Consider the following 24,781-nt stretch of genomic DNA (forward strand, 5'->3'; position numbering starts at 1 on the left):
TGAACACTGCCCAAAAACCTAGATTCTTTATTTGGTGTGATTATCATTGCATTTATTATTTGTAACATGGCGTGTATTGCAAATAAAAGTTAATCCAACATTTATTGTAGTTCAGACGTTTGAGCACAGATGTTTTATCATGTCCTTTGTTGCTATGGTTTGGTTCGTGATTGTGTCATTCAGGCTGTGTTCTCACATTTTGGAGGCTAAATTCTACAAGCAAACTGAGTCTTACATTTTCAGACCAGTAGGTCCTAAATGGACCAGAAATAAATGAGACAAATGTGTAAATGGTCCAAAACAAGTCCATTGCACATAACTTTATGACTGTTATAATTATGGCCACAAAATCAAACCACATGTAAACTGACAAATGCTTTCCCATTGAATTCAGTTCAAGCCAATGGGAAAAAAAGCAAGTTTTGGGGGTATGAAACAGAAATGTCAGTGGTTTGCCCGGTTACTCATGTATTTTTGAAAATGGTACACATCTTTCATATCTGCTTAGGGTATGTAACGTCTGTGCGGCTTGTTGCTTCCATCATTTGTTGGCTGCACATCCCCTAATATTGTGGCCGACAATATTTTTTTAACCTGTCTAAAAGAAGCTTTTGCGTATTTGCTGGCTGATTGTTGGCCCTATTACACAGGGTTATATTGGCCTGTTTAGCCAAAAACACAACTGAGTCTGGAAATTTGACTATAGTGGTGACCATATTAGAAATCTGGGATTTTTTTAGGAAATTTTTTAACTTTAAAAAATGTTAAACAATGAGAGAAATTTGTAAAAGAAAAATAAAGAAATAGGCAAGGTTCTGTACATGTCTAGTTGAAATTTGTTGACCTGGCCATCAGAACATTCCATATTAGGTAACACTGTGACAAAGGAAAAACATAGCAAGGAGATACATTGAGAAACTAGAAAATATATAAGTGTCAAGTAAGCATGACTCTAAGTCACACCCACTATATCAAAGTTCAGAGGGGCTAGTAGGTTTTCCCCTATGCGTGCAAAAATGAGCATTTAAGTAAAAGCATGATCCCTAGGGAACATGAGTGGAATAGATCGTATAGCTGTATAGTGTGGATACAGCAATTAAAGAAAAGTATTCTTAAGCCCTTGTAGCAGTGAAGCTACTTCAAAATGTGACAATCAGGTTAAATTTAGGTGGAGAAAGTGTCTTTTTGACTTTCTTTAGAATGTGAAAACCTTAGAGAAAGGACTTGTCTCCTAGAGTGGGATGTACAGGGAAAGCTATACTTTTTAGAACAGTAATGCTAGGTTTACACACAGCTTTTAAGCTACTTGTGGAGGTGTGGAGTGGTAGACCTGCACCCGATAGATCCAAAAGTTATAATGTACAGTTAGTGGCCTGACAGCCTACGGTTTTCTTTATTCTGTTGATAGGAAACGCTTTCTTTGATGAGAAGCAAATACTGTAAAGCTGGTTGAGGCTGGTTTGAATGAAAAGCCTGTACTTTGGTACTTTGGCACACCAGCACACGAATAATTTCAGTCCAAACTGTTTATCTAACTCAGCATGTAGCAATTCCAAGAGCTAATCCCCCTCCCACCCCCCAAATATTACAAACTTTGCCGGTAACAATTAATGTATTGTCACAAGTAACCAAACCTGTGTCATACATAGAAGAAAAGAGGCCCCATAGGAAATGTTATATATTTATACATACACAGTAATGGTCGTAAATGATGACACCCCTGAAATTTTTCAAGAAAATGATGTATTTCTCACAGAAAAGGATTGCAGTAACACATGTTTTGCTATACACATGTTTATTTCCTTTGTGTGTATAGGAACTAAACCAAAAAAAGGGAGGAAAAAAAGCTAATTGGACATAATGTCACACCAAGCAACAAAAATGGGCTGAACAAAATTATTGGCACCCTTTCAAAATTGTGGATAAATAGGATTGTTTCAAGCATGTGATGCTCCTTTAAACTCACATGGGGAAAGTCACAGGTGTGGGCAATATAAAAATCACACCTGAAAGCAGATAAAAAGGAGAGAAGTTCACTTAGTCTTTGCATTGTGTGTCTGTGTGTGCCACACTAAGCATGGACAACAGAAAGAGGAGAAGAGAACTGTCTGAGGACTTTAGAACCAAAATTGTGGAAAAATATCAACAATCTCAAGGTTACAAGTCCATCTCCAGAGATCTAGATTTGCCTTTTTCCACAGTGTGCAACATTATCAAGAGGTTTGCAACCCATGGCACTGTAGCTAATCTCCCTGGGCGTAGACGGAAGAGAAAAATTGATGAAAGGAGTCAACACAGGATAGATTGGATGGTGGATAAGCAGCCCCAAACAAGTTCCAAAGATATTCAAGCTGTCCTGCAGGCTCAGGGAGCATCAGTGTCAGAGTGAACTATCCGTCAACATTTAAATGAAATGAAACACTAAGGCAGGAGACCCAGGAGGACCCCACTGCTGACACAGAGACATAAAAAAGCAAGACTACATTTTGCCAAAATGAACTTGAGTTAAGCCAAAATCCTTCTGGGAAAACGTCTTGTGGACAGATGAGACCAAGATAGAGCTTTTTGGTAAACCACATCATTCTACTGTTTACCAAAAACAGAATGAGGCCTACAAAGAAAAGAACACAGCACCTACAGTGAAATATGGTGGAGGGTCAATGATGTTTTGGGGTTGTTTTGCTGCCTCTGGAACGTGTATAAGGCATTATGAAATCTGAGGATTACCAACGGATTTTGGGTCGCACTGTACAGCCCAGTGTCAGAAAGCTGGGTTTGTGACATTACGTCCAATTTGCTTTTTTTTTTCTCCCTTTTTTGGTTTAGTTCCAATACACACAAAGGGAATAAACATGTTACTACAATCCTTCTCTGTGAGAAATACTTCACACTCCCCACATCCTCCCCCCTCCCCCCCCCCCCACCTCCACTACATACTACATGTAAGTGCTTTTAAAATAAAGAAAGAAGATTTTACAGAAAAACAGTGCTTGCCAGAAATGTTTTCTACTTCTCTATTTGGATAAAGCAAATATCAAAGTGGGCCCCCCTTTATAGCATCTGATTATCCCTCCTCCACCCCAGGACAGGAAGGTCTGGTGTCTATTTGATCTTACCTTCTTTGATAAGACTTCTGTCTCATAAGACCCACTTTCATTAATCTGTTGACAATGCAGTTCTCTGGAGAGAGGAGTTCTGAGAGAAAACTAAGGAGACTGAACAGGATGGGACCCCTCTCTCCAAGGGCTCCATAGCAGCAGCATTGTCTGTAATGGTATTTCACACAGCAGAATGTCTGTGTGTAATTTGGCATGAATACTCTGCACAGACATTCTGCAGCAGCAGAGTCCCAATGCTTTCAATGTTCATACGGCAGAATTTCCTCAGCCGATGTTGAAATCCTGATTCCGGCACCTACAAAAACACTGAACCTGTTCAATGTTTTTGCGGATTCTGCTCGGAAATGCATTTTCGTCTATGAGACAGCGCATTTCCAAGTGGAACATTCCGGGGCTCCGCTGTCTGTGGAATGTCTGCACAGAAATCTTCTGTGCAGACATTCCCCCTCTGTACTATTGGACGGTATGCCCTTGAGCCAAACTGAAGGGAAAACTATTTGAAAGACCACCCAAAAACTTCATTTAAAAAGTGGGGGTGGTCTTCTCAAAGAATGTATGGTAGTCTGAAAGTGTGTCACACAAAGTCTGGTCTGAATAAGGGGTGGTCTTTTCAAAGAGGTGTTTTTTCGGAGAGGCTTTACTGTTGATATGGCTACTTTCACAGAGGATACTGTGGATAAGTACTTCCATCTACTGTGGATAGGTGATAAGTTATATCAAAATGCGTCTGATGACAAGGTATAAACTGATTCCATAGACGACCAACTGAATTATGTGTGCAGCTGTAGGCTCGGCTCTAATACTGGTTATAATTTAATGAATTTACAGTGCAAAACTTCTTGTCATAGATGTCCCTGCTACAGATTGGCCCCATATGACCCTATTACAGGTACCGGTTCCTCCCATGTTGTAATTATTATTTTAGCCACTGTGGTGCTGCACACACAGGCATCAGGGTGTACTGGATTTATACCATAGAGTTAGACAATTGAAAACGAAACTGTTCAGAGACACTTCCTTGTGTGTCAGCTTCTAGGTGCATGTCTGTGGGGACTCTGAGTTATGTTATGGAAAGGCGCCTCTTCGTGTCTGGTTTACGGTGCCAGGTACATTGTTACTCTTACTTTGTTCTATGCCCCATTTTATGCTTAGTTTAGCATTTTAGTGGCGAACACATTCAAATCCCTTACTGCAACTTACTGGTCAGTAATCACAATGGAACCGTACAAGTAAAATACAAATGACCATACATAAGACAGGCACTACTTACAGATACATTATTAAAGAGCTAGAACGTAATATTATATTTAGAAATACACAGCGAACAGCATATTCAGGAACTTTATGGTGTTTGGAGTTCTCAGCATTGTTTGTCTACAAAAAAAAAAAAAAAAAAAAGTTGTTTTCTATCCAGGGAAGTAACTACATGTGCGTAAACATGAGATGATGTTTTCATAAATGTTATACTGTCCTCTGCCTGTAAAGCGTAAGCATTACCCCAAATCTTTCTCTTCTGCAAAGCCTACCATTGGTTTCTTATGCTGTTGTGGAAACATAACTGTGCAGAGTAGGTTGTAAATGTCTTCTGTTTAAAAAATCTCAATCCTTCCAGTACTTATTAGCTGCTTTGTGTCCACAGGAAGTTCTTTTCTTTTTGAATGTATTTTCTGTCTGACCACAGTGCTCTCTGATGACACCTCTGTCCATGTCAGGAGCTGTCCAGAGCAGAATAGGTTTGCTATGGGGAATTGTTTCTGACATGGACAGAGGTGTCAGCAGAGAGCATAGGTGTGCGCACGGGGTGTGTCGGGTATGCACAGGCACACCCTAATCACCGCGGCCCGCTGCTGCAGGACTTTTTTTTTCTCTCACTACTAAACCCCAGCCCCACCGGACATCCCCGACATCACTAGCCCAAAATCGCCTCCCCCCCCCGCCAGCGCCGCAACCGCTACTACACACATCCATACACTGACTGACCTTACATGCCGCCCGGGGGCTGATGGGTCAGGCGTCAGTGCGCACGGCTGCACATGACATCTAGGTGACTCATGGTGCGCAGTGCCTGGAGCCCGCACGCACGCACTGTGTCTGGAGAGCCCGCAAGGACAGGCCCGCTGCCAGGACAGGAGAAGCCCGGGCCCCCAGCTCTGGAGTCTGGGCTGCTGGAGAGGGCGGCTGCTTTTTTGCTTACTTCATCCTGACAAGGAGCGCTGCTCCCTCCCCCGAAGTGCCTCTCTCTGCCTCAGCTGCTGCGCGACAGTGTCTTCAAATCAGGGTGAAAAGGTCAGTCACAAATATCGGCCATTCCTGTCCTCAGAGCCTCAGCCGGACAGGGAAGAGACACTGATCTGGTGAGGCTCCTTTCATGTGTGATCTGTCTGCTAAAATGTGTATCTAATCCCCCAGTGTGTGATCTGTCTAATGAGCTGTGTATCTAAACTCCCCATGTGTGATACTGTTTGCTGAGCAGTGTATCCAATCCCCCATGTGTGATATGTCTGATAAAATATGTATCTAATCCCCCAGTGTGTGATCTGTGTAATGAGCTGTGTATCTAATCCCCCCCATGTGTGATCTGTCTGCTAGCATGTGTATCTAAACCCCCCATGTGTGATACTGTTTGCTGAGCTGTGTATCTAATCCCCCATGTGTGATCTGTCTGCTAGCATGTGTATCTAAACCCCCCATGTGTGATACTGTTTGCTGAGCTGTGTATCTAATCCCCCATGTGTGATCTGTCTGCTAGCATGTGTATCTAAACCCCCCATGTGTGATACTGTTTGCTGAGCTGTGTATCTAATTCCCCATGTGTGATCTGTCTGCTAAACTGTGTATCTAAACCCCCCATAAGTGATACTGTTTGAGCTGTGTATCTAATCCCCCTTGTGGGATCTGTCTGATGAGCTGTGTATCTAATCCTCCCATGTGTGATACTGTTTGTTGAGCCCCTATATCTAATTCCCCCATGTGTGATCTGTCTGATGAGCTGTGTATCTAATCCTCCCATGTGTGATCTGTCTGATGAGCAGTGTATCTTATCCTCCCATGTGTGATACTGTTTGCTGAGACCCTGTATCTACCCCCCCCCCCCCGCATGTGTGATACTGTTTGCTGAGCCCCTGTATCTAATCCCCATGTGTGATTTGAGCTGTGTATTTAATCCCTTTATGTTTGATATTGTCTGCTGAGCTGTGTATCTAATCCCCCTATGTCTGATACTGGTTGCTGAGCCCCTGTATCTAATCCTATAATGTGTGATACTATTTCTATCTAATACTGTTACACTGTCTGCTAAACAGTGTGTCACCCCAGTAGTAAGGAAATTACATGCATGAGGAGGTTTGTTACAGTGTGTCACGTCAGTAGTAAGGAGATTACATGCATGAGGAGGTTTGTTACAGTGTGTCACCCCAGTAGTAAGGAGATTACATGCATGAGGAGGTTTGTTACAGTGTGTCACGTCAGTAGTAAGGAGATTACATGCATGAGGAGGTTTGTTACAGTGTGTCACGTCAGTAGTAAGGAGATTACATGAGGAGGGGGTTTGTTACAGTGTTTCACCCCAGTAGTAAGGAGATTACATGAGGAGGGGGTTTGTTACAGTGTGTCACCACAGTAGTAAGGAGATTACATGAGATGGACGTTTGTTACAGTGTGTCACCCCAGTAGTAAGGAGATTACATGAGAAGGAGGTTTGTTACAGTGTGTCACCCCAGTAGTTAGGGGATTACATAAGGATGAGGTTTGTTACAGTGTGTCACCCCAGTAGTAAGGAGATTACATGAGGAGAAGGTTTGTTACAGTGTGTCACCCCAGTAGTAAGGAGATTATATGAGGAGGAGGTTTGTTGCAGTCTATCACCCCAGTAGTAAGGAGATTACATGAGGAGGAGGTTTATTACAGTGTGTCACCCCAGTAGTAAGGAAATTACATGAGGATGAGGCTTGTTACAGTGTGTCACCCCAGTAGTAAGGAGATTACATGAGGAGGGGGTTTGTTACAGTGTGTCACCCCAGTAGTGAGGAGATTACATGAGATGGAGGTTTGTTACAGTGTGTCACCCCTGTAGTATGGAGATTACATGAGGAGGGGGTTTGTTACAGTGTATCACCCCAGTAGTAAGAAGATTACATGAGGAGGGGATTTGTTACAGTGTGTCACCCCAGTAGTAAGGAGATTACATGAGATGGAGGTTTGTTACAGTGTGTCACCCCTGTAGCAAGGAGATTACATGAGGAGGAGGTTGGTTACAGTGTATCACCCCTGTAGTATGGAGATTACATGAGGTGTAGGTTTGTTACAGTGTGTCACCCCAGTAGTAAGGTTGGGCGTGTCAAAGGGCAGAGCCAATGTGTGGGGTCAAGGGGGTGGCAAAATTAGCTTTCACCTAGGGTGCCAAAAGTCCTTGCACCAGCCCTGATCATGTATGATTGTGACTGTCTATTATATGTAGGCTCACAGCTAAGGACTACATCCCCATCATGTGTGATTGTCTATTATATGTAGGCTACATATAATAGACAGTTACAATCATACATGATGGGAATGTAGTCCTGAGCTATGAGCCTACATATAATAGACAGTCACAATCATACATGGCAAAACCTAATTTTGACAACCCTTTGGCTCCGCCCATTGAACCCCTTGGCAAATATAAGATCAGGGGTAGAATTAGTCCCGTAAGCCTCATGGTAAATTCTAGACTTGTCCTCCTCCCTACAATTATAACTATACTGCACCTAATGTGGGGGAACTATATTGCACCTAATGTGGGGGAACTGTACTACTAACCTAATGTGGGGGAACTATACTGCACCTAATGTGGGGGAACTATACTGCACCTAATGTGGGGGAACTGTACTGCCAACCTAATGTGGGGGAACTATACTGCCAACCTAATGTGGGGGAACTATACTGCACCTAATGTGGGGGAACTGTACTGCACCTAATGTGGGGGAACTGTACTACTAACCTAATGTGAATACAAAAATATAAAATTGTACTATTCTGATCCCTATAGCACTTTTATTTTTATGTATATGGGGATGTATGAGGGTCATTTTTAGCGCTGTGATTTGTAGTTTTAATCGGTACCATTTTTTTTTTGCTTTTTAGATATTTTTTATGGTATTTGAAGTGACCAGAAATGTGCTAATCTGATTAGTGCCCTATTACGACTTTTGGGACCCCACTTCTGATTTTGCTCAGGGCCATGCTAAGCCTAAAACCGGCCCTGGATCCAATCCTCCTACACTATGCAATCAGGAGTGTGTGTATGTGTATATATATATATATATATATATATATATATATATATATATATACACACACATACATAAACACACACACACGCGTGCGCGGAGTGAGTTTGTGCTTTAGGGTGCACACCCTAATGCAATAGGCTGCGCACGCCTATGGCAGAGAGCACTGTGGTCAGACAGAAAATAAATTCAAAAATAACTTCCTGTGGAGCATACAGCAGCTAATAAGTACTGAAAGGATTAAGATTTTTAAATAGAAGTAATTTACAAATCTGAATTCAGGTAGAAGAAACAGACATGGTCGCACATCTACAATCTTCTATAATTTCTGTATTGTATTATTCTAATTGTTACACATCCACACTGTCTATCTGGTGTAGGATTCTGTTGTGGCACTTGTAGTCCGCTGCAGGCATCCTCCATTGCATGCATTTTTATGCTGGGGATCGCCCCTAGCAACGGACTACAAGGGCAGTATCTGCTCCCCCAGTATATATGCACAACCGCATTTGGGGTTGAGCACCTCCAGCCATTTGAGACCACGTTTTTTGTTGTTGTTTGTAAATTTATACGTGGAGGTGTGTAAACTCCATATGTTAATGTGCCTTGAACATTTTCCAGGCAGCATTAGGGTTGCACCTGTGAGGCCATGCACCTATATCAGCCAACTTGGGTGGGGCTTGTAGCCTCTCTCCCCCCTTCCATTGTATGTGTGCTTAGTCACGCTGGAGGGAACTGGGCGCAGGCTACATGTCGACCTAGTGCTGCTGTAATTGCCCACTGGCCCCTGGTTTTTGCTTATTACGCACAGGTAGGTTAGCGTTAGGTCCCGTGCCATCTGAGAAACCTTGGCGTTGGTGTGCGGGCTCTGGTGTGTCCTTCATATAAGGATACACTGGCGAATGTCTCAATTTTAACATAAGTGTTGAGGGATTAGCCAATGTCATTGTATACATCTACCACAGTAGTGCACCTAAATTTCTGTATTGTATTAATCTTCTATAATGATCTAATTGCTTCTCAGCATAATATCAAAAACTAACAGGTTGTTAGTATACATTTTAGATCAAAAAGTACAAGCCCACTCGCCACATCAAGGCCACCTATTTAGAGTGGGTCCCTAACGTCCCTAGCATAAAATGGCGTAGCACTGGGCGGCGCCACCACCGCCGCGGCACCAGTGCCCACGGGGAGGAAACGACCCACTGGCAGAGCGGCCTTAATGCCACCCAAACCAGTCTGTGGGCTGCACCCCCCCACAGACACGGCGCCACGGCAGCAACGGATGCCGCACAGCACCACACCAGTGTGAACAAGGTGTAACAGCACACTTACCATGCTCTCCCAGTCAGACTGGGAGGCTGCTAGGAAAGAAATGGCCCTTGTGTAGCTAACAACTACTTATATAGGGTTGGGCTGAGGGGGTGGGGAAGAGTGCAGACACATGTTCAAAAAAAAAAAAAAAGGAGGGGATAGAAAACACAATGTGAATTCAGGTAGAAGAAACAGACATGGTCGCACATCTACAATCTTGTATAATGATCGAATTGCTTCTCAGCATAATATCAAAAACTAACAGGTTGTTAGTATCCATTTTTGATCAAAAAGTACAAGCCCACTCGCCACGTCAAGGCCACCTATTTAGAGTGGGTCCCTAACGTCCCTAGCATAAAATGGCTTAGCACTGGGCGGCGCCCACCACTGCCGCGGCACCAGTGCCCACGGGGGGAAACGACCCACTGGCAGAGCGGCCCCAATGCCACTCAAACCAGTCTGTGGGAACCCCACCCCCCACCCCACAGACACCACGCCACGGCGGCAACGGACGCTGCACAGCACGACACCAGTGTGAACAAGGTGTAACAGCACACTTACCATGCTCTCCCAGTCAAACTGGGAGGCTGCTAGGAAAAAAATGGCCCTTGTGTAGCTAACTACTACTTATATAGGGTTGGGCTGAGGGGGTGGGGAAGAGTGCAGACACATGTTCAAAAAAAAAAAAAAGGAGGGGATAGAAAACACAATGTGAATTCAGGTAGAAGAAACAGACATGGTCGCACATCTACAATCTTGTATAATGATCTAATTGCTTCTCAGCATAATATCAAAAACTAACAGGTTGTTAGTATACATTAGCAATTAGATCATTATACAAGATTGTAGATGTGCGACCATGTCTGTTTTTCTACCTGAATTCACATTGTGTTTTCTATCCCCACCTTTTTTTTTGTTTGAACATGTGTCTGCACTCTTCCCCCCCCCCCCTCAGCCCAACCCTATATAAGTAGTAGTTAGCTACACAAGGGCCATTTCTTTCCTAGCAGCCTCCCAGTCTGACTGGGAGAGCATGGTAAGTGTGCTGTTACACCTTGTCCACACTGGTGTGGTGCTGTGCGGCGTCCGTTGCCGCCGTGGCACCGTGTCTGTGGGGAGGTACGGCCCATAGACTGGTTTGAGTGGCATTGGGGCCGCTCTGCCAGTGGGTCGTTCCCCCCGTGGGCACTGGTGCCGCGGCGGTGGTGGGCGCCGCCCAGTGCTATGCCATTTTATGCTAGGGACGTTAGGGACCCACTCTAAATAGGTGGCCTTGACGTGGCGAGTAGGCTTGTACTTTTTGATCAAAAATGTATACTAACAACCTGTTAGTTTTTGATATTATGCTGAGAAGCAATTAGATCATGATACAAGATTGTAGATGTGCGACCATGTCTGTTTTTTCCACCTGAATTCACATTGTGTTTTCTATCCCCTCCTTTTTTTTTTTTAACATGTGCCTGCACTCTTCCCGCCCCCTCAGCCCAACCCTATATAAGTAGTAGTTAGCTACACAAGGGCCATTTCTTTCCTAGCAGCCTCCCAGTCTGACTGGGAGAGCATGTAAGTATGCTGATACACCTTGTTCACACTGGTGTGGTGCTGTGCGGCATCCGTTGCCGCCATGGCACCGTGTCTGTGGGGAGGTACGGCCCATAGACTGGTTTGAGTGGCATTGGGGCCGCTCTGCCAGTGGGCCGTTCCCCCCCCGTGGGCACTGGTGCCGTGGGGGCGTGAGGTCACACGCCGCTGGCCCTGCGGACGACCGTAATCAGACCCGGAGCGAACACGCTCCAGGGACTGATTACAAACGGGGTGCCGCGTGCATGATCACGAGCGTCCCCAGCTGCAGGACTCCCGCGATCAGGCATCTTATCCCCTATCCTTTGAATAGGGTATAAGATGTGTAAGCACCGGAGTACCCCTTTAGGCATGATGCTTCAGTAAAGCAGGGTATTCATTTGTTTATTTATTTTTGTGACATGTACGCTTTAACCATGATGCAAGTCTTCCGTATGTGAATGTACCTTAAGTGTTAAATCATCAGTCGTGAATTTAAAGGGGTTTCCCAGGAATATGTTAAGATGTAGTATATGGCTCCCACTGCATTAAAACAATAAAAGCCAGCATACTTATCTGCCCTGCTTCCTAGGAGCTGCAGCTGTTAGATCTTCCTGCCCTGGTCCTGTTCTTTCTACTTCCAGTGACGTTCCTCTCCCCGCTTAGTTTTGTGATTGCATAAGTGAGGAGTAGGACATCATTGGAAGTAGAAAGAACAGAAATGTAGCAGGGACTGAAAGATTTGACAGCTGCAGCTTCGGGGAAACAGGGTAAGCAAGTATGCTGGGTTTTATTGTTTTAATGCAGATAGAGAATACACTACATCTTTAAGGTGTGGCTATATTCATTAAAAGTGTACCTGTCAGATCCCCCACAAAAATCTGTTATATATTGCTCATCCTGATCATGTAAATCTATTTTTTATGTGTCTATGACCTATATTTCTCTCAGAATTCCCTTTATTTACTTGTCATCATTTGCTCAGTGAGGTTTCTGTCCATGTAGATGGGGCATGTCCCTCTCTTCTCCTCACTGTGATAACTCCTCCCCCTTCTCCCCATCCTTCCCTCTGCTCTAACTCAAAGAGGGCCAGGAGCAAGCACAGCAGCCTGCAACCCTGTCAATCGCTCATGGTGTCCATGACATGTCGATGACCACTAGACACTGCAGGACTGGTATGTGTCCCAAGAGGCAGGGGGGCCCTAGTGGCCAGTTTTTTGAGTGGCTTTTTCAGTATGAGATACAAAAAATTTTGTGATAAAAGCAATTGCAAAACATATTGTTTTTTGCATGCTTTATAACATATCAAAAGTTATTGAGGGACATTTATCAATGTTTGCTTATGTATTCTTTTTTTTTTAGTAATTTTTTCCTTACTTTTTTTTTTGCTTATGTGTGACTTATTTATCAACTGGTTTCAGCCTGTTGATAATTTTCTTTCACGTAAGCAATTTTTACTTTTTTACTTTGGTAGTAGCTTTTTCTGCTCCATGTTTGAGCTGGAGTAAATTTAGTCAATTTTTAACCCTGTTGCGACTTTTTTTTGCGCAGTTGCGACTGTCGCAGTTAATAAATACCTGACTACCCGTAGTCCATTTTAAAATTATTACCACGTAGTTAATTTTTGGAAAACTTGCTTTTCTCGCTTTCCAGTCAAAATGTCGCACGAAAAATCGCGTAGTCGCAGTTGCAACAATTTTGCGACTATTATGGTAAAGAAAACCTGACTAAACCCGTTGATAAATGTCCATAATTGTGTCTGACTGTTCCCATTTAAGTAACCATCAATAACATTACAGACAGGAAGACCAATAAAAGTCCAGCATTTTTTTTGTGACTTAGTCCTCTATCCCTTTTAAGAACACATGCACTCTTGGCCAGGCTGAATTTGAATGTGTATGTGGAAGGGGTTGTAAGGATAGCTAATATGTAATGCAAGCCTACACCTCTGATGAGAAAAGACGTTTGTCTAAAAGTACTTCAGACTTCCTTAAGATACTAGCTAATCTGGAGTTACTGGTCATAGTGAAAGAATCTAAATGGCTTTCCTAAGTTTGAAGGTGCCTACATACATAGATGAAATTAGGTCCAACATGCCAGTTAAATGTGCATAGATATATTCCAAGATTCCTCCTACCGCAGTTGTTGAGGGAAAGAAGTATCTAGCATGTTGGATAGCAAGTAACCAGCTTATAAAAGATTTTGAGATAACTGCATAGTCGCTTTAAGGAGGCTTTCAGATAGCTGTAAGATGAACATAGATATCTTAGCATCCGAATTACAGGCGTAATACCAAAACCTCCCACAGTTCTCCTGAACCTTACATGGTTAACCCTATAAATCTGTTGAAGACAAAAAGAAACTGTCTATTAGCAAAACTGGTATTGCTGCCCATAGCAACTAATCATAGAACAAATGTTTTACTTTGCTCTTGAAAAACACTAGGTCATAGGGAAAAAAAATCACCCTCTAAAGCTGGCTAAATTCACTAAAATATGCACAGCAAGCAGTGCCTGGACAAAGATGGTATAATAGGAACCATCTGAGGTCAGTGTGTGCCACTCTGCATACTCAATGAGTCTGACGGGCCCATAGTCCTGCTGAATGACATAGCAGGGACTCGGGCAGATTGTATGGCTGGGCTAGTGAAACGTTTGTTTCACTACCTGAATCCTGAGTGAACGTCCACATACTTAGATAGGTTAATCCTTATTTTAAAGATTTTTTATTTTATTTTAGCCGAGGAACGTGCTCTCGAATCACCCAAAGTGCAAGAAAAAGTGCAAAACGTGTTACATTAAAAAAAAAAGTGCACAAAAGATGTGGTCTATCACAAGCCCTTCTTCTACAGGAGAGAGGCCCCCCAACAAACCTTACCCTTCGCCTCTGGACCAAAAGGTACCTGCGAGGTTCCAGGTTCGATGTGCCTTTTCGCCAAAGCTACTAAGGGACCACAAATGCTCCCGGCATCCCCCTTGGCATCAGCCATGGTATCTGCCTGCAGAGCCAAGAACGGTCCGTACCCTGTCCATGCAGGGGTACCCAGGGTTTTTGTAGGGAGGTGCGGAACCTGATGGCCACACACACCTCCCCTAGACCGCCAGGAGGGAAACCCTGAAGGGCTACCACATTCTAACAACCCTGTGGACACACAACAAGCAAAAAGTGACACAGTGACAAAAAGAAAGAAATAAGTGAATGTGTGCAGATATACTGCCCGGACATCCGGCCGGATCTATAAAAATTTCTCTGATCCTAGCCAGAAGGCCGGGAATCAAGAGGTGAGTGCCACAAGGTGAAGAGTTCATGGTGCCAGTGCTTCAACTCAGTGAGCCAGTACACCCAGTGAGTTTCACCACCTTGGGGTCACCACTATCCGAGGCACTAAAGTACCTCGGCTCTAGACCCACAAGCCCAATACTGGTGTTTCGGGACACTGGCATAAACTGATAAGAACAGATACTACACTTGATCTTAATCCTTATTTTAAAGCTGTATTTACAGGGATTGCCTAGTTTAAAGAACCAATATTCAAATCCATATGTTGAGTTAATAGATGTTCCCTGCTCAGTTCTCATCTATTAGATAGACAAGATGGGGGACCTGATATGTCCATGCATTACATGAACAACACATTGATTGATTTTCCATTTTTTATAGTGCCAACATATTCCACAGCACCTTTATAACTCATATCCCTGTCCCCAATTGGGGTCACAGTCTTATTTTCCAAACACACACTAAGGCAAATGTTATAGGAAGTATGTTTTTTTGTGTGTTTGTTTTTTTTCCCGCATGTGGGGGGAAATCTGTTTTTTTGAGAAAACTCACCAGACAAGAGGTACATACAAACTCCATGTAGATGTTTCCCTTGGTCAAACATGATTCACTGTATGACAAATACAAGGAAGAGGACATGACTGATTTGCATATGCATATGTTGCAATAAGCTTGTTCTGTTACTAAATGTTAAAGGGGTATTCCGCCCCTAGACATCTAATACTCTATCTAAAGGATAGGGGATAAGATGTCTAATGGCGTGGGTCCCATAGCTAGCACCCCCTTGATCTCTGTGCAGCACCTGGTGTTCGTTTAGAACATTGCGTGCGGGTTGCGGGGGTCATGACATCATGGCCATGCCCCTTGTGACTTGACACCACACCCCCTCAATGCAAGTTTATGGTAGGGGATGTGGGAGGGGGTTAATGTCACAACCCCCACTGCTCACTCCAAGCATTCAGAACAAAATGTTCCGAACACTGGGGCAGCAGAGTACCCCTTTAAAGCAACCATGCAGTTCAAAGTAAAACATTCACACTAAATGCTAACTGTAATAATAAAAATTATTATAATAATAATTTTATATAGTTCCAACTGATTCGGCAGCACTTTACAATTTAATGACTGTAAAGGTAAAATAGCTGGTGCTCTTCTTATTTCTTTTTAAGTTAGAATCACACATGCAGTTTATGTGTCAATTTTTGGTGCAGAGTTTTATTATTGTTTTTTGAGCCGCAAGCCAAAAATATTTTAGAAATGAATGGGAAGTATAAAGGAAGGACTTATAATTTTCCTTCCTGTATGTCCTACTAATGAAGCCAGAGTAACCACACTTATGATGACTTGAGCTTTTGGACCTAAATGACCAATCTTTATGTATTCTGTACTTTGTCCTGCAGGGTCATAATAGCCAGGAACATGCATGTCGCTGTAATAGGAGCTGGAGTGATTGGACTCTCCACTGCTCTATGTATTCATGAACAGTATGAACATTCAGTACATCCTCTCAAGATTGAGGTGTATGCAGACAAGTTTACGCCACTCACCACAAGTGATGGAGCAGCAGGCTTTTGGCAGCCATATCTGTATGACAATGGAAACAAACAGGAGACGTAAGTTCTTAAACACTACTTTTGACCTCCTATTAATACATCATTTTCTACTATTCATTAGTAACTATATGCTAAAGTTATATTCACACTCTAATGCCTTAAAAAATCCCAAAATGACTTGTTTACCCATTCATTTGCATCTAATTAAATGGGAACAAATATCTGTTAGTTCATATGTAGTTTAATTTTATTACCATAATTATAACAGCCATAAAATAAGGGACTTGTTGCCAGGAATGTCCCCAGCTGCCGAAGTGGGAAAGAAGGGCGGTGCTAAGCCCTGACTCCCCCGGCTCAGATATAATGGCCGCCGGGAGTGGGGGGGGGGGGGGGGGGGTAGGGGAAAAGAAAACCCCTGCGCTAGTTCTCGCGCTGCAGGAGAAAGGACTGGGAGTGGAGCCATGCTCCATTTCCCTGTGCGACCAACATGGCAGCTGGCAAGGCGTAAGTGCCGATGTAGCGAAGTCTGGGAGGGGGGGGGGGGTGGAGATGAGGGAAGGAATACTCACCTACCGGGAAGATGTCCTCTCATACTCATCTGATGGAGTCTTCGGCTAGCTTAATGCCACGCTGCATCATGCCAGGCTGTCATAGCGGGGCGAGCAGGGGCAAGAGGGGACCCAGACCCGAGGTACTACCCTGGCGCTGGTTGTTGACGAGAAGGGGTTAACTACCCATACTCTTATGTTCCGTGCTCCTTCATCGCAGAAGCGCCATGCTCCTGATCCCCCACCTAAAAACAGAAAATAAAAGGAATGAAAAAAACTAACTAAACATCCCTAACTATAAAACAAGAAAAAGACCAGGTCTGGAGAACTCAGGACCTGTGTCTGCCTCCTACTGACACTAGCTAAAACTGAGTTCCTCATGGCACGTGGGCAGGTATATCCTGCCAGGGAGGAGCCGACTTTTTTTTCCAAGTGTCAGCGCTTCCTAGTGGCTAGAGCATATACCCATCAGTATCCTGTGTCCCCGAATGAAGCGACCAAGAAATACAATTTTTATATCCCTACGGCATCCTTTCTTTTTTTTTTTTGGTACCCAACAAATTCTTTAAAAAACGCCAAAGGTTGAAACTTAGCCTAAACATAACCTAGCAAAGCATAACAAAAAAATTTTAGGTTGGTTTGAGCCAGTTGTAATATTATTCTTTTACATTAAACCTAAAGTAGAGCAAAGCATGACTTCTGTATTGCGTTGTAATCATCTTGTTTTCCTTAAGGCGCTAAGGCTTTTAACACAGTGTAAAATTTGGCCACATATTCTATTTTACATGCACGTTTTCATCTGTAATCGGCACAAATTGCTGCAGAAATATGTTTTTGGAACTCTAAGTGTTTACATGCATGGGGCCCATATATTTCAAATGGCAGTCCTATGGTATGCACTGTTTCTATTCAAAAAAGTGTGGCCTCATATGTGGGCAAACCACAATAAAAACTGTTGATACACCTGTTCTTTTATGGTGCGATAACCTTTTCAATGAAAGTATGATAGAGATAAAGAACAATCACATTTACTGTTAAATTGGTTTTATGTATGATTTTTTATTGTATTTATTATACATTTTTAATGGTTTTTCCTTTTTAGGCAATGGAACAAAGAAACGTTTGACTATTTGCTAAAATTTGTGCACTCTGCCGAAGCCCCAGACATGGGGATATTTTTACAGTCTGGATACAATCTGCTGACGGAACCTGCACCTGTACGTAAGGAAACATTGGGGATTATTTACTAATGTGTTTTCGATGATTTTTTGTTTGTCAGGTTTTGCGGCTGAATTTAGGCGCACGTCATGCGTGTCAAAATTTACATTCAAAGAAACCTTTTTCATTAGGTTTTATTAAAATTTAAATATGAATGTATTCTTCTGAATGCCAACCCAATGTATAATAGTGTCCTCACAGTATGAAAAATGTCAAAGTAGCATAGAGATATTTAGGGAAAAAGGGTGAGGGTTACTCACTGAGGATTATGGGGGACATTTACACACCTGTTTTTGTGTGTATATTTGTCGCACATTTGGTGCATAGCTGCACCTAGGGCAATTTTTTACGACTTTTTGGTTTACACTAGTGTGTACAGACCAGCTGTTAAGGTTAGGCTTATGCAGTGGTATTGAATTAATTAACTGGGACTTTTTTTTAAAAAAGTTTAGAATTTTGGTGCAAAAGCCACCAAAAAGTTGCAAAAATACACCAGTCCAGACTTAGTTTGGCTTTTTGGTGTATGTGAAGAATGAAATTTCAGAAAATGTGACCTGGACAAAATTTTGCAAATGCCCTGCGACCATTTAATAGATTTGGTGCTCCTACACATTACCAGAACACAAAAAAGGTGTAGAAAAATGCTTCACATAGGCTGTATTCACATATGTCCGGCATCCGGCACAGTTTCCCTCTGATTCTAGAACTGATCCCCATCACTTGAATGGGACAGCTCACAATCATCCAGCGTTTTTATTTAAATGCCGTATGGTTAGACACGCCGGACAGAGGAAACATTGGACGCTGGATGCCACACAACTGATGACAACTGATGCATGTTGTCATCAGTTGTGGCATCAGTTGTGTCGAGATCTAGGCTGAGTTCACCTATGCCGGATGCCAGACATAGGTGAACCCAGCCTTACACCTAACAATGATAAATGCCCTCATATGTCCTGACTGAATACATTTATCCAGAATAAACACATCAGCTGTAACTAGTTCTTCATATTGTGGATCTTTAATCTCTTTTGAGTCATACTATGGATTCTGTGCTACAATCCAGCTTCAGGTTACAGCGATAGTTCAATAAGATTAAGCCTATATCATTACATGAATGTTTCTTGTGTAACTGGCCTATTAAAGAGATTCAACTTTGCCTTTATGTAGGTCAAGATAAAAGTTGACTTGATGGTAATCCTTGCCTACAGTTACCTATTGTGTATGTACACCATGGCCGCATGCGTGTATTCCATTTGATATGGCAGGGGACATAATAGTAAGAACATTGCTTGGTACTATAATTTTCCTATTTCCACGTGTGTCTCATGATAAGTACCAGGTGGAATAAGATAAAAAGTCAATTTTGTAGAGTAGAAGTAAGTACATCCTTTTCCCCTATATTCACAAAATATTACTAAACTGTAAGTACACTTACTACATAAAAACTATGGGAGAGACTTATCAAAACCTGTCCAGAGAAAAAGTTGTCCAGTTTCCCATAGCAACCAATCAGATCGCTTCTTTAATTTTTATCAAGGCCTCTGTAAAATGAAAGAAGCGATCTGATTGGTTACTATGGGCAACTGGGCAACTTTTCCATTGCACAGACTTTGATAAATCTCCCCCTATAAGTTGTACAATGGGACTAGCTTTTATTTCTTGTCTCATATTTATAGGTAGAAATGATAGGTTTATTGTGTAAAATTCATACATTGCACAAACTCCAACCTACAGAATTTAGTATATCCAGACACTACAAAATGTAGACAGTTTGTCCAAAAATGTGTCCGGCCGTAGTAGCACCATCATAGGGCTCAAATATAATGCAAATATATATATAGCAGTGCTTCACATGAGCCCATTGTGTTCTTCTGCAGCCTGTGCACTGTGAAAGCAGTTTTATTTACCTGAGAGCTCTGTGCAACAACAATAAATATGAGGGTAAATAATGTGGCATTACCTATTCTCCAATTTCGGAAAACGGTAATTAGTTCTGAAGCCCCAAATATTTCAACCAAAAATAGTGGAAAATGAGGATTAAAGAAAAATAAGTAAATAACTAGTACAGATAAAGCAAGTCCTTATTTATAAAAGAAAAAGCTGCTGGAAACTGTAAATCACTGTCTATAGTGAGGACAGGAGCTTCTTCAGGGTTCTGTACTGTACACACAGTGTCCCAAAAAAGTAAAATGGAGCAGCCCTTACCTGGAGTTGAAAGACACAGATAAAGAGTGGTATAGGTCATTCCGCACCATATCGTAGGGTAGAGAAGGACAACCAGACAGCCTGTCAGTGCATGCGCTTCAGTAATACAGGTGTTTAATCAGCTAAATGTCTATTCTAATTGGTCAGTTCTTTTAGATCTAGACTGTCTGTAGCATTGTATGTTGACTCTGGTTTCAAGTTACTATGGTCCAGAAAAGACTATTGTATGTTGAAAATATTGTAACCTGAGGACGTTGTAAGTTGAGGGACCATTGTACTTGAGGGTAAGTTGAGGGACCATTGAAATCTACTGCATGATGGCATTGCACTTGGATGACTCTGCTGTAATATTTAGGAACTAAAGTACCTTTGTAGAAAGTTTGGAAAGAATTTAGTTGGCATGTGGAAAACTATATGAGTTGTAACCAGAAGTCTGACTATAACTCTGGGCTAAAATACATGTGGCAAAAAAGGGTCAGTGCAAGATAAGTCATGTCATGTACAGCATCAGAAACTTTATCTATAGACATATAAAATGGTCTAATAATATAACCATATTCTTCATGACTAAAAAGTGATTTTACCTGCTGCTTATTATCCTTGTGATTTGTGTTTTCAAGGAACCTTCATGGAAAGATGATGTCCTTGGGTTTCGGCATCTTACAGCAAAAGAATTGGAATTATTCCCTGGATATAGGTTTGTCAGTGTTATCTCAAACTATGAATATATATGTATATATATATGTGTGTGTGTGTATGGGTTGTTTTTTACCTCTCTCTCTCCGTACCCACTAAGTTTTTGTCTCGCTTATGAGAGTGAAACAAATGTCTATTTTTTAGGCTAAAAACATTAAACATTTTAGATTTTTTTTTTTTGCCTTTCAAAATGTTTTTTAAGCCTTATTCTTTTCATTTGCACAGTTTTTGAGACATTTTTTAAACTTTCTTGACATTTTGTTCATAAATTTTTGGCTTCTGAAAAAGTTTTTGCCCCAAAAAATGAAAAACAAAAATGGCTCTTTGCAAATGTTTATGTGCTAAAACACGTGCAGAAATACAGTATGTGCCAAAAATGCAATATATTTTGGCACGAAAAAGGCCCAAAAGATGTTATGGCACTTAATTGTATGCCCACAAAAGGAAAGAGATCAGCTTACTGCCATTATTTTTTATTATCAGTTTGTCCAGAGGTCAGATTTTTACGGCCCTATTTTGCATACATTTTTATTTAAATTTAACCCCTTAAGGACACATGACGTACTGGAACGTCATGTGTCCGCTCCCGATCTATAATGCGGGGCCACGGCCGGGACCCGTGGCTAATAGCACGGCATTGATCGCGGTGCCGTGCGCTATTAACCTTTTAGACGCGGCGTTCAAAGTTGAACGCCGCGTCTAAAGCGAAAGTGAAACCATGCCGGTTAGCTCAGTGGGCTGTTCGGGATAGCCGCGGCGAAATCGTGACATCCCGAACAGCTTACAGGACAGCAGGAGGGTCCCTACCTGCCTCCTGGCTGTCCGATCGCCGAATGACTGCTCAGTGCCTGAGATCCAGGTATGAGCAGTCAAGCGGCAGAAACCAGTGATCAATGTGAAAGATCAGTGTGTGCAGTGTTATAAATCCCTATGGGACCTATAACACTGCAAAAAAAAAGTTTTAAAAAAAAAGTGAATAAAGATCATTTAACCCCTCCCCCATAAAAAGTTTGAATCACCCCCCTTTTCCTATAAAAAAAAAAAAAACTGTGTAAATAAAAATAAACATATATGGTATCGCCGCGTGCGGAAATGTCCGAATTATAAAAATATATCGTTAATTAAACTGCACGGTCAATGGCGTACGCATTTTTGCAATTTTGGTCACTTTTTATATCATGAAAAAATGAATAAAAAGCAATCAATAAGTTCTATCAATACAAAAATGGTACCGTTAAAAATCTCAGATCACGGCGCAAAAAATTAGCCCTCATACCGCCCCATACGCGGAAAAATAAAAAAGTTATAGGGGTCAGAAGATGACAATTTTAAACGTATTAATTTTCCTGCATGTAGTTATGATTTTTTCCAGAAGTACCACAAAATCAAACCTATATAAGTAGGGTATCATTTTAATCGTATGGACCTACAGAATAAAGATAATGTGTCATTTTTACCGAAAAATGTACTACGTAGAAACGGAAGCCCCCAAAAGTTACAAAACGGCGTTTTTTTTTTCAATTTTGTCTCACAATGATTTTTTTTTCCGTTTCACCGTAAATTTTTGGGCAAAATGACTGATGTCATTACAAAGTAGAATTGGTGGCGCAAAAAATAAGCAATCATATGGATTTTTAGGTGCAAAATTGAAAGAGTTATGATTTTTTAAAGGCAAGGAGCAAAAAACGAAAATGCAAAAACGGAAAACTCCCCGGTCCTTAAGGGGTTAATTATGAATGTATTCTTCTGATTGCTACACAATGTATCACAGTGTCATCATAGTATGATAGGTGTCAAAATAGCATAGAGATAGTTAAGAAAAATTCAGTCACTCACTAAGCATTATGTACTGGCTGAAAATAATGATATACAATATACACATCAGCTGTAACTGGTTCTACATGCTGCAAATCTGTAAGGCTGCATTCACATCTCGTTTTGTACATACGGGCAACGGATCCGGCTGGGGGAGGGGCAAACCGGGCGCTCCCGTATCCTAGCCGGATCAGCCCCTGACTCCATTTACTTTAATGAGCCGACCGGAGTCAAACGGTGACTCCGGTCAGCTCAGTTTTGACCTGTATGCGGTTTTGGACCGGACCTAACCCATTATCATCTACCTCTCTATCGTTCCTGGGAAAGGCGGCGGTAGGAAAAGCTTTATTGGGGAGCCCTCACCCTGGCGTCACGAATAGCAAGGGTTAACAAGCACCCTTTGATTACTGCACAGCTACACTCCCCATACCCTACACCCCCCAGGATATCACAGATGTTTAAAGAGAAGTAATTTACAAATCTGTTCATCTTTTGCACCAGTTGATTTAAAAAAAAAAAAAAAAAGTTTTCCACCGGAGTACCCCTTTAATGGCAATCCTTGCCTACAGTTGCCTACTGTGTATTTACACCATGGTGCTCATTTTCCATTTCTGATCTGGCCGAGGATATAATAGCCAGGACATTGGTTGATACTGTAATTTTCTAATTCCATGTGTGTCCCATGATAAGTACCAGATGGACCAAGATAAAAAGCTAGAGTGACAACTTCTTTTTCTTTCCTCTATATTTGCTACATACAAAATGGTATAGTGGGCTTCCTTTTATTTCTTCATTTCATAGGTAAAAATGATGGGTTTATTGTGTTAGATACATACATTGCACAAAATATCTTCAGATTATATATAAAATAGAATAAACAAAGTGGCATGAATGGTCGCTAACTAGCTGTTCCATTTGAGGAGCAAATACCATTATACATGCCCTCCAGATTATTCTTTCATACAGAAGAAAAACTATTGTGTATATACAGTATACTACACATGACTGTTAATTTATATTATGTGCATAATATATATATATATTATAAAATTATATGGGCTTAAACTGCATATGCAACATATACATTGTGAAGTTCGGCTCAATTCACATTGCATTATGTAGTGCATTGTAGCCATGAATAAGCATTCAGTAAAAATAACGTAAAACATAAAAATGTTGTTCTGCAACGTGCCTATTCACTTAAAAAAAGTATCTCAAACAAAAGGCTTTTCGTGCAACTGGCTCCAGAAAGTTAAACAGATTTGTAAATTACTTCTATTAAAAAATCTTAATCCTTTCAGTACTTATGAGCTTCTGAAGTTAAGGTTGTTCTTTTCTGTCTAAATCTTCTCTGATGACACCTGTCTAAGGAAACGCCCAGTTTAGAAGCAAATCCCCATAGCAAACCTCTTCTAAACTGGGCCTTTCCCGAAACAGGTGTCATAAGAGAGGATTTAGACAGAAAAGAACAACCTTAACTTCAGAAGCTCATAAGTACTGAAAGGATTAAGATTTTTTAATAGAAGTAATTTACAAAACCTGTTTAACTTTCTGGAGCCAGTAGATATATATAAAAAAGTTTTTTCCTGGAATACCCCTTTAAGTGGTTTATAGTACAAATCTAGTCCAGGTTGGAGAATATGTGCCATCTAGTGGACAATGCTGGGTATTTTTATGTTTTTCTCCATCACTGTATTAAATAAAACAACATAATTGTTCAATCCTTAATAATAAAAATAAAATAAAATAAACACTTAATTAACTGTAATTTTCTGTATAGTGCATTACATGTAAATGTGGTGGCCCAGTACAGGAGTTGCACCCCTGTACCCTTGCTGCCCTGTCAGGCAGACCCCATTCAGTGACTCCTTAGCCCTCCCCTTCACCTATGTGCCCTAATTAGTTAAAGCAGTGCCTATGTTATGTATTGTAATGTACGTATATTGTTATATGCCTTTAAGTAATGTTGCTAAGTGTTGTAACCAAGGAAGGTACCAGTGACCATGTGACCTACAGAGTGACCTGTGGGACCCCTCCACAGTCTCCTCCATATAAACGCTGGGTGGAGCTAGTCCAGTCTCTTTTCTTGCTTAGCTGAGTTGCAGTGAGGTCAAGTCCGTTGAGAGTGTCAAGTGTCTTAAGGAGGCCTAAAGTCTGCCATGTAGCCATGAATCCACATGTCCACAACCCCACAGGTGAAAGTCAAA

At 41.7% G+C, this 24,781-nt stretch overlaps 1 protein-coding gene across 5 annotated transcripts in view; it reads left to right on the forward strand.

The window, feature by feature from the left end:
• Nucleotides 1–24,781, forward strand: part of DAO (D-amino acid oxidase) — a 50,027-nt gene that overhangs the window by 11,897 nt on the left and 13,349 nt on the right. For 4 of the 5 annotated variants that reach the window (XM_056528796.1, XM_056528798.1, XM_056528799.1 and 1 more), the window contains exons 2-4: nt 15,937–16,149; nt 17,740–17,854; nt 20,684–20,760. In XM_056528796.1, the coding sequence (XP_056384771.1) occupies nt 15,956–16,149; nt 17,740–17,854; nt 20,684–20,760 (386 nt within the window). In that variant the 5' untranslated portion in view covers nt 15,937–15,955. Of the gene's footprint in view, nt 1–4,101; nt 4,226–15,936; nt 16,150–17,739; nt 17,855–20,683; nt 20,761–24,781 lie in introns of those variants that run through there. The other variant, XM_056528795.1, reaches the window with a different exon arrangement.

The sequence above is a fragment of the Hyla sarda genome, chromosome 1, assembly GCF_029499605.1.
Source record: "Hyla sarda isolate aHylSar1 chromosome 1, aHylSar1.hap1, whole genome shotgun sequence".
In the NCBI taxonomy this organism is placed as follows: Eukaryota; Metazoa; Chordata; class Amphibia; order Anura; family Hylidae; genus Hyla; species Hyla sarda.